The sequence below is a fragment of the Tinamus guttatus genome, unplaced genomic scaffold (assembly GCF_059628265.1).
Source record: "Tinamus guttatus ecotype Peru unplaced genomic scaffold, ASM5962826v1 Tinamus_guttatus_pri_ptg000483l, whole genome shotgun sequence".
NCBI classification, from domain to species: domain Eukaryota; kingdom Metazoa; phylum Chordata; class Aves; order Tinamiformes; family Tinamidae; genus Tinamus; species Tinamus guttatus.
Window position 1 is genome coordinate 108,177 of NW_028289017.1, and position 16,157 is coordinate 124,333.

The 16,157-nt window shown below is 38.7% G+C and overlaps 1 protein-coding gene across 6 annotated transcripts in view; it reads right to left on the bottom strand.

The window, feature by feature from the left end:
• MPDZ (multiple PDZ domain crumbs cell polarity complex component) overlaps window positions 1-16,157 on the bottom strand; it is an 83,484-nt gene that overhangs the window by 44,530 nt on the left and 22,797 nt on the right. For all 6 annotated transcript variants that reach the window (XM_088533144.1, XM_088533141.1, XM_088533145.1 and 3 more), the window contains exons 11-18: window positions 15,234-15,323; window positions 12,875-12,954; window positions 11,459-11,605; window positions 10,587-10,754; window positions 9,532-9,717; window positions 6,775-6,984; window positions 4,632-4,745; window positions 1,881-2,042 (exon numbers count right to left, since the gene is read on the bottom strand). In XM_088533144.1, the coding sequence (XP_088389270.1) occupies window positions 1,881-2,042; window positions 4,632-4,745; window positions 6,775-6,984; window positions 9,532-9,717; window positions 10,587-10,754; window positions 11,459-11,605; window positions 12,875-12,954; window positions 15,234-15,323 (1,157 nt within the window). The remainder of the gene's footprint in view (window positions 1-1,880; window positions 2,043-4,631; window positions 4,746-6,774; window positions 6,985-9,531; window positions 9,718-10,586; window positions 10,755-11,458; window positions 11,606-12,874; window positions 12,955-15,233; window positions 15,324-16,157) is intronic.

Here is a 16,157-nt window from a genome sequence, read left to right on the forward strand (position 1 = left end):
TCATCAAACACTGTTGACCTGTGAACAATTGCTTTAAGTAACTTCTGAGAAGATAATTGAACCAAGCCTAAATACCACTAATAGCATGATGCAATCAAGAAATCATTTCCTACCTTTTAGAGAACAGAACACTAGGACTCTAATCTATTTAAATGATTTCAGAAGGTTTCAGTAACAGCTGTCATGCCTACTTTTAAGTCTTTTTATATAACCATTTCCAAACCAGTGAAACCAGACTCATTACCAAAATCCATATTATATTCAACATCTATTCCACATGCTACTAGATATAAAGCAGCACTGCATATCCTTTCTTATCTTCGTCTCGCTTAAAAGATTAAAGCATTGACCTCTCTTTAAGATAAACATATCTTCAGGAATTCATGGCAGCAGGAATGTGTGGCCTCATTAGGCCACTTATATTACTTTGCTTTAACATATTTTACACCATCTGCTTTAAAAGTGACAGCAAAGAAATTGAGAGTATGTATTTCAGTCATCCTTATCACCAGAAATAGCTGAAATACCTCTGCATTCCTCATAGCATCTAATTGTTCACTGCATTTCCCAGTTGCTTCTAAAGTCATCTTTTAAGAACTGATTTCCTCACCATGTTTACTTCAGTCATTCATAACTCTGCAGAGAGTAAAAACGCTATTTGATGAGAACTTTACAGTCAGCTCATAGAGGTTCAAACAACCGCATGAAGAGTGAAATGTCAGGACGATGATCTTAAAAAACAAAAAGTGAACAAAAGCCCTCTTCAAGGCAATGCTGAAAATAACTTAAGGCTTCTGACAGCCTCAGCACTGTAGAGAATGTAAATCCAGTCTGTATCTCATAAAACGCTTCTCAGCATGCAATATGCATAATCCCTTTAAGTAACAATTACAGAGTTAAACAATGCAAGCTGTCCCACTGGCACAGCAAAGACGTGCTCTACTGTGGATTAGGAGAGCCCATTAGAAGATGAACTCAGCTTTCAGACAAGTACCCTGCAAGGGCTGAACACAGTCCAGAAAGGATGAAGACAGTTACTGAGGCTCAGGTGTGGAGAAAAAGAGAGGCACCTAGGGTCTCTGTGCAGGAGCATAGATGGAGAAGAACCCTGGAAAGAAGCTCTCTATTGTTGCTTTCAGAGATCATGAGCACTAGAAGGAACCGCAAGGACTCTGGATTAGAGAAATAAATACGTAGATTGTCAGGAAAAAAGAGGAAGAAAAAAGATGGAAAGAAACTAAACACTGTCACTCACATCAAAAACAATTCAATATAGGTATGTGACCATCAAGAATAAAAAGTAATCACAAGAAACTTATTTACTGACTTTATATACTACTTGAATTAACAACCAGAGGTTTGCAATGCTGTAAATGGACTTTTAATTACAGTATCATTGCGAACATTTGATTCAAGAACACTGTGCATTATCGAATATCCTCAACCGCATAGTATCAAAGCAAAACTTGTGGTGAAAGCTTACTCTTGCTTTTTATGGCTAAAATACTGTAGAGTAGAGCAGTCACTTTGTGCAAGCACTCTCCAGCTAGCTCTGAAGCAGTAACCATTAACCTCTCTGTAGCAGACTGCTCACCACAACTTCAACGTTGCAAACAGACCCACGGCTGTTCACCCACCCGCACAAAAGGCAGCCCCAGCGTTGACCCTTCCAGCTGCCTCTCTCCTTAATGTGGGCATCCGAAAGACACCAGCACATCCCACAGCAAAATCCCGCTTATATGGCAGCAAATGTAGGTGCAGATGGAGCTGTGACAACACAGTGCCTCTCCATCTAATAAACCTGCTGCCACGGAGAAACACAGAGCCTTCCCACGGCCTTGGCCAAGTTCGCCACCCCCAAACCCCATCCTCCGTGTTACCTTGGGAGCAGACAACGGCACAGAGAGGCTGTAGCTGAGCTCATCACTGCCGGTGCTTCCGCGCAGGGCTAGCAGGGACGCCTGGAAGGAGCCGTCATTGTCCGGGGAGTACTGCGACCCGAAGGTGGACTCGTCCGCCAGGTCTGCCTCGCTGGAGTCCACCTGGCAACAACAGCAGTTTAATCAGCCGGGATCCCTCCTCGCCGCCACGCCGTAAGCCCTGAGCACATGCACCGCAGCCACCGCGCACCGACTGGCACCTCGCTCCGTTTATTTATTTATTTATCTATCCTCCTCAGGCTTTACGAAGGAATTTTACACGTGCTGCGCAGCACGGGAAATTTCTGCCTCTAGTTGCAATTCATCTAGCTCCGACTTCAGAGGTTGCAAGGAATATGTGCAATAAAATTGGAGTTTGAATTGACATGTCTTTTAGAACTGACGCAGGCTAATATCTATTATTAGAAGTATGAGATGTTAAGAAAACTCTGCTGCAGTCCCTCTGGTCAGTATCTTTTTGTTTAGGGATTTATTTTTCCTTTTCTCTCTTTTTTTTTCTTTTTACAAGAATTAATGATGGAACAATAAAAAGCTTCGCTTAAATGACACATTTAAGGAATGTTCCCCACTCAAACAACCTCATGGGTTTTGTCGCTTTTAAAAGCACACAACAAATAATTCTCTGGTAAGTATAATACTTTCCAAACATTTATAAGAAACATTCATGACATACTTGATTTTATATTTTCATTTCCAAAATGTTCAATAAGCATAAGATTAATAAGGATTGTTTTCCTATCTTGCAAAAGGAAATAAAAATGTAGAAAGTGCTCCAGACAAAGACAGTATTCCTGAAACATTTTTTTCCTATTTCCTCAAATTAAATACATTGTTTTTTAAGATTTCCATATTTCCCAAATACTAGAGCAAAATTCAGTCCTAAAACAAACTGGATGGTGCTTCACATCCCATACTTTTATTCTATTTTCATCTTCTTGGTAAAATTCAAGAGAGCAGTGTATACTAATACAAAACAGTTCAATGATCTCAGAATAATGACCGTGTCAGAAACTCTTGGGAAACAGTTAAGGGCACCTAGGCAATAACCTGCAGAGATGAGATCTAAATGCGGTACTTTTTAGGCTTTATGGTTAATCATATCATGAATTTATCATGGCAAGTTCACAACAGGAATAGCAATACTCTCTAGTGACATCAGAAGATATAATCGTTTCTGGAGGGAAAAAGTATTCCTTTTTTGCTTGTTTGTCTCAAGCTCCAGGAACAAGCATCAAATTTGCACTAGTCCTCTGAGGCACTTACTTCCAGTCCATCTTCTGGAAAATACATACTAATGCTAAGGAAGACTGAAACTAAGAAAAAAAATGTGCAAAAAGAGGAAAGATCTTTAGAATCTGAGTGTAGAAAATACTTCCCTGAAGTCCACTCTTTAAGTCCATTCTCTAGCAATAGAATGGCGCGTTTAACATATTGCAATTAAGTCAGATGGACAGTTTTGACAGCTTTAATGATCTTGTTAATTGACGTGCCTTTTCACTATTCTTCAGCATTACTTTAACAATGTTTACATAAGAAATAAATTTTTACGCCCTTAAGTTTTATCTGACTTTTTTTCCACATATTTTTAATTAAAGTATATTAATGATAACCTAATTCTTTTCTATTTCTTCTCAGTGAACGGAAGAAGTCAAATCCTGTTATTTTGAAGTGACTAGTTGTCTAACTATTATACCAAGATACCAATCTGAGGTAGAGAAGATAGGCAATCTTCTTTAAAAGCACATTGTTAAAATCGTTGCAATTTTTTGCAAATATGTCAAAAGGCAGCAAACATCCAGGAATCAGTAATTCAGAGATTTTTCTGTGAGGAAGGATCCATTTAGCTCTTTTCTTGTTTGATTTGGATTTTTTGTTTAATATGTTAAATTCTGTTGCTTAGTGGGGAAGCTTGGCTTATGCTTCTCGATTCGCGCTGCCAAAACTTAGAGACAAAATCAATTCCAAAATCCGGCCCAGATCAGTACGAATAATCAGGAAAACACATACACTTCTTTTTCCTTGGTAGAGCCCCATTTCCTTTATTTTTTTTTTGTCTGAATAATTATTGGCAATTTTTTAATACTCAGTTAAATTTCATTATTTATATGTAACACCCTTTAACCTTGCGAATCTCATAATCACTGACTGACGCTGAAGCCTAAAGAATACTATTAGGATGAAGTGCTCGCAACTTTTAAAGACAGAGCGCATTCCTCGTAAGGCTGGTTTGCATGCAAAATAGAGTTCCACAAACTTCTCAGGGTATCTGGGAAAGCAGAAAGAGGCACAGGTGAAGAGACTTATTTATAAAATAAGTGCATTTTTATAAAATAAGTGCATATTTATAAAATAAGTGCATTGTGTGCATTCCTGCACGCAAAGTGAGATTTTCAAGGGGATGCTCAATGAATGCAAGCAGAAATGGATGGCCATGCTCTTTTGAAAATCTCAGCACAGCACTTCCTTGCTTTCCAGCAACTAAAATATCACAGGCCAGATCCACAGCTCATGCAGACAGACAAGATCTCCAGACGCCAGTTTCCGCCACGTGGGGAACGGTCACAGCCAGGGTGGAAGAACAGTGTATTGACAGTCAGTGATAAGTAGTAAGCGTGAACAGTGACAAAGCAACCCCTCTCCATGACAAAACGCACGGACCTAACCAAATCTTTGGTAAGTTGCATCACTAACCAGAGCTAGCTCAGCACGGAAGAGGGCTGCATCAGCTGGGCCCTCCTCGAGTGACTGGGCAGCGTGGAAAAAGCAATCTTCGTTAGCAGAGACATAGCCCTCCTCTGGCGACAGCTGCAGAGAGAACGAAGCTCTGAGTCGGACCGGTGGCCAGCACAGGGGACGTGCAGAGGGCATCGCCAGGGGAGCTCAGCGATCAGCGGACACCAAACGCAGCCAAGAGCCCATCGCAGTCACAGTCACACCACCGCGTAAGGAAACAAACTCCGGTTTTGTCTCTCTCTCTACCTGAATTGAACTGTCTTCACAATGCTGTTTTATGTGCACAAGCAATGATAAGCAAGTATGCAGCTATATCACAGTACCCACAGCTTAGTCTAAATTCATTCTGGACTTCTGTTCTTCTTATTAAACCTTTTCTAAAAAGAGCTTACACTGGGAATGCAGAAATGAAGCCCAACAGTAGAGGCCTTGCTAGCCACAAGCAATCATGTTAACAGGCAGGATGACAGTGCTAAGATTGCATCTGCTGAATGGGGCAGACGCTAAAAGGCAAAACACTCTTAACACTGAAAACCGGTAGCTTTTCCCTGCATAATCTGATTTTATGTACATCTGTCCAGTATCCCAAGAAAAAACAGGATTACTCAAAATGTTTAATTAATTAAAAAGCCTAAATAGGTGAAACATTAAAGTCCAAATCTCCCAGTTTTATGTAATGCTGGGAGCAGCAAAGGAACACCCACACAAGCTATCTTTTGAGCTGACATTTTCATAGGCATGCAAATGCTGATTTTCAGGACATGTTAGTGCCCAATATATAGTCTCTGCTACAAAAAATAATGTTGCAGAGCCAGCTAAAAAAATGCCCTCTTGCAATAAAAAGGAAAGAAAAGTTCTTAGTAACTTAAAAATCCATTTCTCCCCCCTCCCCACACATACAAAAAAAAATCGCTAAGAACTTAAATTTGCAATTTGCATCCACAGGGACTTCAATATGAACATTTCATAAGAGGCAAAAGCAAGCTCAAAACACCACATTTGGACTTCCAAAAACAGTGAGCCAATCTTCTTTGCTCATACAAACTGGCACCATTCCTCTAACTTAAACATGACAGATTGGGACCTCCAGTTCACACTTCAACTTTACTCAGGATAGCCCAGGAAAAGAGTCAACAGGTTTTCACTGGGCTTTTTTTATCTGTTTCTCTGTGATGTCAGCGAGAAAATGAATTAGAGTTCAGGAAGATCTGAGTTCTACTTTAAATGTATCCCCCCTCTATGTACTCTTTAAATAGCTGTTTTCCATCCGAGACAATCATTTAAACTCTCCTTTATTTGTAAATTATATATTCCCAAGTATTTGAAGACTTACTTAGGCATTGCATAATGAGGACTCTTAGCTGTCCCAGAAGCAGAGAGTGAATCACTAAAAGAGAACTGCAAGGATGTGTAACTGTGTAGGACATTGTAGACAGACACTCTATCTAGATAATCCTGCTGCTACTGTACTTATATGTCTTGAGTTCCTTGTTATTCCTGGGTCACCATAAAGGGTAGGTCTCTCTTATTTTTGCCCTGGGATGGCTAAAGGAAGACATTTCTACAGCTTAATATAACCTTCTAAAATCAAGCTCCACATGAATTACAGGCTAGGCCTATGGTGTCTGAGCTGAAAGCTACTTAGCAGTGTTCTAATATAAAATGTGCAGTCTGAATACAAAGACTGCCTACATGCTACAGCTACAGCAGAACAGGCTTCACAAAGCAGACTTTTCAAATTCCAGACAAGCAACCTAAAACTGACTTCATGCCACCATCTCACACACGTGAAGATTTTGTGAAAGTTACAAAATTATGTCTGGAAGCCTGCAGCCCTGAAAGACTCTGTTGGTTGCAAGATACTTTGCTGTTTCTCCAGCTACAAGCCCTGATCTAGCAGATAAGCATGCCAGGAGTCCTGGAGTCATTATAGATTCACAAATTAGACAGACCCCTCCTAAATGTGCAAAGAAATACAGGAATCTACTTAAAATGGTTTCTTTTCTAGATGCATGTAAAATGCATGTGGCAAATGCAAAACATATACTATACGCCATCTAAAAAGACATGAAAAATACACCCTTAAATCCCAAATCCTTACAGGCAGTGGTTTGGCAACTCCTATTTTAACTGTTCCTGCTGGGGCTCCTTTCAGTGCCTGTACCGCTTCTTCCAGGCTGCCGTTCTCCAAGTTGATATCGTTGACGAACATGAGCCGATCTCCAGGGAGAAGTCTGCCATCCTGCTCAGCCACACCACCAGGAACCAAGGAACGAATCACTATTACAGTGTTTGCTGGATCCACAGGGTCCTAGGCAGGTGGAAGAAGAAAAGCAATCATTTTTATTTATTCTTAAGAGGGCAATTTCTATGCATTAACTTTTAAAAATTGCAGCCAGTTCCTGCACATTACACTTCAGCAGGTGCTTACCCTCCGGTCTCTACATTTAGGCCTGCACACATTTTCAGTTCTTAAGTGTGAAAATTATTACTAGGTTGTGCTCCATCTCAGGAATAAAATTCTGCTGAAGTGCACAGAGTCAACTTTTTACTGTAATAAACACACTCCAGGAATTCAAATATTTCTGCTGTAATGAAATCATCGCTGACTTAAGCCTCCCTTGTACTCGGCTGTTATAACAGAGTAGCTATTTTCAAGAGCAGTCTTGTGCTTTACAACACTAGAGTTCACTCAGTAGAGAAAGCACTTTACAGAATGCATGCAAGAGAGACAGGAGTACAGCACTTCTCAATGAACAAGACACAACAAAGCAAAGTTTCCTTTCAGAAAGAAAACTGCTTTATAGTCCCCATTTTCCAATACACTGATTTTGATAAGCATTACCATCAAATACTAAGAACAGGAACACAGTTCCACTGCCAAAAAACCTTCGCATAATTCTTACACAATTATATTCGTAAGGAACACATGTTAACATGTTAGTGTTACCAACATATTTATTCACTTGTGTGCTTACGCACAAAAAGCAAAAAGAAGAAAAAAAACAGATATGAAATGTAACACAGTATCAGCTTCACTGATACTAAAAAGAAGAGAAAAACAAACATTTACAAGTTGACAGACAATGGTATCAAGTTTCCTTTTCAAGATGTGCAACTGAGAAGAGTCCCACCATAAAACCAGCATCCAAAAATATAGGAATAAGAGACTGCTCAAAGCTAATCTGAGAGAAGGGAGAGAGAGAAAGAGGGAGACTAAGAAGCACCTTGACAGTCTATGGTAATTAATGCAATAAGGAAGCTGCCACAAGGCAACTTACAAGTTGGACCACAGCCATAATTGCTGAAGATATTACTTGGGACCAAGCACTGTTTCCTCTCTATTTCTACAGCAAGTATTTAAATGGTCATTTGAAATGACGAGTAAGACACGCATTCTTTGGAAAACATCACTTCTGTTGTGTATATAGCCCTATAAAAACCTCGGCCACTTGGTAAAGAGTGATATGAACAGGCCAGCTGCTGTATAGAACATGAGGAATGCATTAGCATTTACACAGTCCAGAACTTTAGCCACTATTAATTGAAAATTAATTAAAAATTCAACAGTAATAGCAAAGCACAAATGTACACATATATATACTCCAAATCTATTGTTCACAATTCCAGAGGAATGAATCAACTTCTGTGACAAGCTGAAAGGTTTTAAACACACCACAGAAAAAAATACTGTATAAATCACAAACATGAAATCCCAAAGAGATATAAGTAAGTTTCAGAAAAGATTCCTTTCAACACCTAATAGGAGATAGTAATGCTGAGGTTGAAAAATATGCCCTACTACTGTGCTGACATGGATTGGAAAAACTCAAGTTCAGCTGTACTGTCTCAGTTAAGGACACCAAAAGTAATGCATTAAACTGAATCACTGCTGCCCAGAAGAGATGTTTGACTATGCTTCAGATTTTGTGTGCATTACTACACCTCCTTGCTTTGCACATACCTTTTTCAGTTTGCAGATGCAAAATATCTCTAGGGCCCAGAGTAACTCTAAGTAGAGCTGTATGGGCATAATTCCCATCTGCAAGTAAACTCTAGATGTGAATAGAAATGTGCTTTTAAGGACACGATCCAATAAAGAACTGGGTAACTAACACTCCTGTGGCACCACGTAGCACTGGAGGACAAGCCTATATGGACCATGGGAAGAAATAATCTGACTTTGGAAAAAAGTACTGAGACAATAGAAAACAAAGAACAACCTCCGCTCTCTTCTCTTGCTAAAATTCAGGTGCAAGTCTGGAAGGAAGGAGTGTTTTCTCTCAGATCCTGACACCCAGGCCACTGGCAGGAATTGAGCTCCGCCAGTACCTGGCACAACAGGAATCTCAGACTCGGAGGCCAGCGGGGTTGATATCAAACACAAAACGAACAGGAGTACTTAGGCATGTCCTGGTTAGACAGCAGCTAAGCAAGGGATTTCAGAATCACAGTACTGGATTTTAGTAAATCCTGCTTTAACCACCTAAGCCCTTTATTGGATCTATCTCTAAGAGCCCAAATGCAGGTACGAAATACAGGGCTGGATGCCTGAATATACTAAGTTGTGTACCTCATTCATTGCCTGTGAGGCATCAGGAGATGAGGTTCCTGCATTTCTCGTATACTATTGATTACTTTTCCTGGATTACTATGAAAGAAGCTCTAGTCTTACTATAGTAAGAGGAATAGTAACACAACTAATGGCATGTTTGATATACTGACATCCACATGGCTCTATTATATTTTCCAGCTTACATTAATATTTACATTAGAAAAAATACTTGGACCCCAGACTGAATTCCAGACAAGCAAAAGTATCGTGTTCGCAGCTCAGAGGAGGGAATATAGAGGTTACCTGGTAGTCCAATATACTAAATCCAAGTCCCATATTGCCTTTCTCCAACTCAATGTGCTGTACTTCTGCTTCCCACATCGCTAAGGAAGAGCTCTGCACCTCTTCCATATTCTGATTCTCATCAACAATTTCCAAAGCTCCGCCCTCCGTGTCTGAGGAGCCAATGAATCCAAGGTCTACATGCGCCTGGAAAAAACGGAATATCTGCCAACTGCATATATGTAAAAGTTCATGAATTAGCAGATTAAACTCTGTTAGTGAAAGAGTAAGAACTCAAGATAGTTATAAACATGGGTAAGACCTATGCTGTATTAAAGCACTCACTGACAAGAACATATACAAAAAGGAATTTCTGACAACTGACCACTTTAGAAAACTCTCATTAATATTTTATCTAAATACAGAGGCAATATCTGTTATTAAATGGTATATTAAAAAACAGGCCTTAATCAGAATTTACTACTATTGACAGAAGTCAAAGCATTTAAAAAAACAAGACAAACACACACACACATATGTACATATGTTTTTCTCTTTGATTTATAAAAAGCCTAGCAATGAGACAAACTTTGTGCCTTAGCCAGAACTGCAAATAGTTGTGACTCTTTTCATATAAATATCCTTTCTACATATTCAGCACACCAGACTACGCAGAGCTTTGAAGTTATGAATGATAAAAACAAATATGCCAGAGAGTGTACACTAAGATATGCAGCAAAGAAAACCAAAAAGCTAACTTCAAAATGGGATTATATACATTCAGACTCTAAAAAATACTGGTCAGTTTGCTACACCAACACAGCCCACTTGCAGAGCAGATGTTAGGTACTTTAGTAGTTATTCCTGGACTCTAGATTTTTTTTCCCATGGCTTACAAGTTACCAATGGCTTCTGGTTGTCTTAAATTGGGGTCAGTGAATATAACTTGTCTTTTTCTATTTACTTGATTCCAAACTCTCAAATACTAAAAGGTCCTTCTAATCTTCTGCCCTTCTACATTAACTCTGTATGATTTGCTAAAGGAAACATTTCTTAATAACTTTAAAACACAATACCTTTTCCGTGAGCTGAACCTCAGAGAGACTTAGACTCTCCAACACTTCTGGGTGACTGATATGGGGAGCTACTGGACGACAGCACACCATGGTCACTTTAATAGGCAATTCTTTCAAGATATTCACCACATCTTTGTGATTTTCTCCAAGCAAAGAGATCTCATTTACCTCAAGGAAAAATAAAAAAGTTTAGTAGAAGTATAATGAAAAATAATAAAAGGTTGAAAATACATCATTAACAGAAAATATCAATTGTTCTGTTGAGCCACAGAACTTTTTTTCTAAAAGAACTGACATCTAAACAATTTTTGAGCTGAATGGCTATGTCTCATAAACTGCCTGTCAACCTTACAAATCCCATAAACACTGGCACCTCTGAGGCAAGAGACCCTAGTTACAATATGGAAGATATTGATATGAAAGAGAGTGGAATGAAGTAAGGAGCGTTAGCACATTTATGTGAGAATTGGCATATTAAGTACAAAAGCAGATGGATCATTTTGATTCCTTGAATTCATGGCAAGGAAATTCACATTTCAATTCCAAGAAAATGGTTTACAAAAGACCTGTCATGGGTAGAGGTATTTCTATTAAGTCTTAATTATTTTGTTAAATATTATTTTTTGGTCACCTTGAGTTACATTTCTGAAAAAATCAGCTACTAGTGGACAGATGTATGTCATATTGTCAGATACATTTGCATAAATAAATATGCATAAGAATGCATATGAAGTGATTGCTCAAACACTTCTCACTAGCGCTGATATGCAAAAAGATAAGCCACATGCCCAAGTCAAAACCTGCGAAAAGCAAGATATTTCACAACGATCTTACTGAAGGCATACTAAGACATGGTGGAGTTTTTTTCTTACTTCAAGCAGCTCATCTCCACTAAACAGCTTGCCACTTCGTCCAACTGGCCCCTCTGGTAAGATAGATCTGATGAAATGATGTCCCACCGTAGCTTCCAGGCTTATCCCTAACCCACTGCTTTCACTAAATTTGTTAACTACAACCACCTAAAAGAAGATGAAGAAAAAGTCACTTTTGATATATTTAAAGACATTTGTTACTTTCCACTTCAATTCACATACAGGGGAGCGAATATTTCAGAATTGCAAAACTAGAAACTTGGTCATGTGTAATACAACCTTTCAGGATGCAAAAAACATTCAGAGTTATTAGTTTGGGTTTTCTATTTCTTAGTAACACTAATGGCAATAGCAACAGCAGCTAAAAGAAATCATCCACATTTAACTTCCCAGTAAGATGAAAAGCACTGAGAGGGAAATAGAAATATTGTGCAAGTATTAGGATGTATAGACCATATTCAGTGAAAGTTATGCAATCTCAAAAAACTGTTAACTGTTTTGGAAAGAAAACTTCTGCTATGGATTCAAAGTATTGCTCACCAAGGAAACAACAACAGAAAAAAACACATTTGGAGTAATGTGCCTATACTGACACCCAAGGTGCGTGGATAAAATGTGAGAAAGGCATATCTACATTTTTAAACCACCTTTTTTATGGTGCTTCAGATTCTGAAGCAAGAACAACCAACACATTCTTGCAGCACAGAAATTGAAACAAAATCTTATCCAACATGATCACTGCAAGATAGAGAAGAGTCTATGTGCACTCAAATTTGACTTTTGCAGAAAAAAAAATGGATCAAGGGACAATGAGGTAAAAACTGCAACTTGGATCACAATAAATGCATTATTTCAGCATATACAAGCAGAAACTGTATATAACAACCAAGCAACAGAGCAAACTTTTGTAAAAAATACAGTTTGGGGAATATAATTTTGAAATAAAGTCCCAAACTTTTTTTTTTTAATTATTAGTTACAATTAAGTGTCCTGTGTGTTATTTAGATCACTACATCAGAAAGGAATTCAGTCAGTATATAGGGTGGGAAGGAGATTTCAGACTCTAACCTTAAATTCTAGCTAATCAATTGAGTCTTGATGTCCACCTCAAAAATTTAATTTTCCCTAATACGCATTTACCTCTCAGGTACAAAATCTGTGAAATAACTATCAACACTGAAAGACATATCAGCCTTTGCAGTCTATGATTATTCTTCCAGAGTCATTGGAAAACACATATCTATATTCAAAATTTATAACTGAAATAAAATCATCTCAGCAGATTAATAAGCAGAAGAACGCACAGTATATATAAAAATACACAAATACAATAAATACTATATATATCTATAGGTAATCAATAAAATAGACAGGTGGATCAAAGGCATCTAACAATAATAATCAAGGTTTACTTACCACTATCTCATAATTTAAGCCCATAATTCTCTGCCATTTATTCTTCAGAGATACTTCCTCCGCAGTTGTTAACTGGAAATCTAAAAGTTATGTCTGAAATTACTATGATGCAAACTAAGCACTCTTGTCTATCCTATCCCTGGTATGTAAGTCATTCCATGACATGGGCACTCTCCTAGATATGACTAAAAATGTGACATTTTTTTGCCTCACCAAGGAATGGGAATAAATAGGAAAATTTAATAGGAAAAGAAAAAAACCTTTCAAAAAGATCAAAAAGATAAGGTAATTTCCCCCCCCCTTCATCCAGTAAGTCCCACCTGCGCTGACCAAAAGCACAGTATTAGATTCAGCACAGTAACCTGCAGCGCGGCGCAGGGCTCACGCCTTTTCCGCACGCACGCTCCGGGCTGCGCGCGGCGGAGCCTGGCACAGCAACGCTGGGTGCCCGGCACGGCCAGGGATGCTGCTGCTTGCACATCGCAGCATGCTGAGGGACACAGGCCCTCACGGGCTCTCACACTGATCCTAGGCTCCTAAGCCATGCCCGAAACTGCTACTCAGCTCTTACATCTTCAAAGCCATTTCCTACTTCACACCTCACAGCTGGCGATGGATAAATACCACTACATTAACTTGCAGCCTCCCAAACTAAGGATATTTCTTCAAAAGGCAAATATTTAAACTAACCTCAGACATCAGTGTAACCTTACCAGGAGAATGGGCACAAAACAAAGAAAAATGACATGCCACAGGCAACTAATCAGGCTATATGTGGGCTGCTCATATGGATTTGATTGACTGAATTATCAACAGACATGACACAGCATACTGTTCCTCTCGGGTGTACCTCGTATATATATGGAATAACTTCTACGGAACATGTTTGAGATGAAAAAAAAATAAATAAAAACTGAGAATGAATGCTAAAGACACTTCTTTTTAACTGTAGATCCAACAGGGCAGTGAGAGAATGCAAGTCCTACGGATTTTTTTCCTTTCTCTTAGATTTACATCCACACACACATATATGTAATTCTCACAGTTGTAGGCCACCAATGAAATGCTTATTGGAAGAGGAGCTGAGAAGAAAAGGAAAGATGCTGTGAGAAATAAAATAACAGGCAAGAAAGCAAACTGCAGTGACCCTTCACTCGACGGAAAGCTTATCTAAAAGATCAAACTAAATAGTCTTTTTTCTGCTCATTTTCTCCTCAAAGGGCTTAGATTCTACAACAGGAAACAAAGCCAAAATATTTTGTTGGAATACCTAATGAACATAGCAGACTTAACACAAAACTCATTATTTAAGTTACAAGAACTGTGCCGCATACTCAGGAAATACCAAAATAAACTCTTAAATTTAGAATGCTCACCACAGGCCAAGGCTAGGATCTTCATACAAACATAAACAGGTAAGTTGAAATGAAAGTACCTCTATAAAGTGTTTTAGACCTAATCAATGCTCGGAAAATTAATTAAAAGTAAAGCCATCTGTTTAGATGCTGTATGGTATTCAAATGAGGTGGTACTTTCCCTAAGCCAGAATACCTGGCAAAGTCCGAAGGGAAACTCTTAAAAATAAATTCTTTGGATTTCTAGAATAACAGGAGAAGTTATGAAAAGATACACAGAAAAGATATATAATACAGAACTCGTATACATGATGTTTTTCAGCTCCCCTCGACCTCCAGAAGTAAGAAAATGTTACATCATGCATCATGTTCTCTATGAGTTTGAAAAATGCATCACCAGATACAGCTTCCAAAACACAAGCACTGTGCCTGAGAGTTTAAGTAGATAAGGAAATATCTGTTGGAAAGTAAGAATTTCTGTAAAGAAAATGAGAAAGTTAGAGCATAACAGCGAGTCACAAGTAAACAAATTTCAAGCATTACCAGAGAATACAGACTGAAATGAATGCAGACTTAGGCATTTGTCAAAGGGAAATTTACCACGAGAGCAAAAAGCCCAGGAGCTGTATCCAAAGAGCTGCAGGGAGCTAGGAAGGGAAGGCATGGTGGGGGACAGGATGGGAAGTAAGGAGAGAAAAGGTGTAATGAAGTAGTTCAGGTGAACTGAGTAAAAAAATAATAATAATAATGTCTATGCTGCTTAATGTGACATTTCACACACTCAGACACAACCACTGTTTCCTGGCACACGCAGTAGTTGTCACTGGCAGTATTTGCTCTCTAGTACCCAGTGCACACTTTCATGTGCGATTCCTTCCAGTCCCTAGCTGCACAGTCTCAGATGCACAACACACCTCGCTGTACAGGCATACAAAACATGCACTCTCTGCGTAAGCACAACAAAATGCATTTTAACAGAAAAAAAAATATTAAACATTGGGAACCTGTTTCCTGCTGCTTAATGTCCTCTCCAATGTTTACCACACTGGTGCTGCATGGCAGTGATGGAGATCCCTGTTCCGTTTCACTGTTTTCTGGAAAAGAAAGATGATTCCTTAGCTATTTTATGCATTGTATTACTCAATCAAGCTCTCTGACCTGTCTGTCTAACCTTCTACAAGACTTCAAAGGATCCAGGCTTGGGAAATGGCTCCTTGTAGCAGTGTGAAAGGCCAAGAACAAATGTTGTATTTTAAAGATATTTTGGCTACTGTTAATGCTTTGCCTTCTGCATTTTTAAGTTAAAAATGAAAACACACCTGTGCATCTCTCTTTGCGACTGAAAGAAGAGTTACTGGAAAGCACAAATTTAGCATTCTTTAGCATATACGTGCTAAAGTCATGCTTATATTTTTCCTTCTTTGATGTTGTGTGCAATTCAAAATCTGATGCAGTAGTAAGAAAATCCCATATACCTTGGGATCTGGGCACTTGACAGACTTGCCACTTTTAGAAAGTCTCTTCTATTGCAATACTTTTTCAGGTATGAGGTTATCAGCTGGCTTGAACAACTTCAGGCAGGAGACACAGCATTTTCTGAGCATTTCCTTCATAATTTCTGCTGAATGACAAGAATACTATAGGAAATGCACTATTTCATCTTTCAAAAAATCTTGTGTGTGGGGTGATTATGGTTTGATCTAAGATATACTTCTGTTGATATCGATCTATGACATAAATAGCTGAAAACATCTGTTTACACATCCAGTTATCTGTGTGAATGCTCAAACACTACGATTTACAAAGTGTGATGTATGGATTTCAGCATGCACATAATAAAAGCCTAAGGGTGTCTACAGAAAAGTCACTAGTCTCTCCTCACCACTGGCAAACTTACTGCTGGCTATGGACTTCTGAACTGCATACAC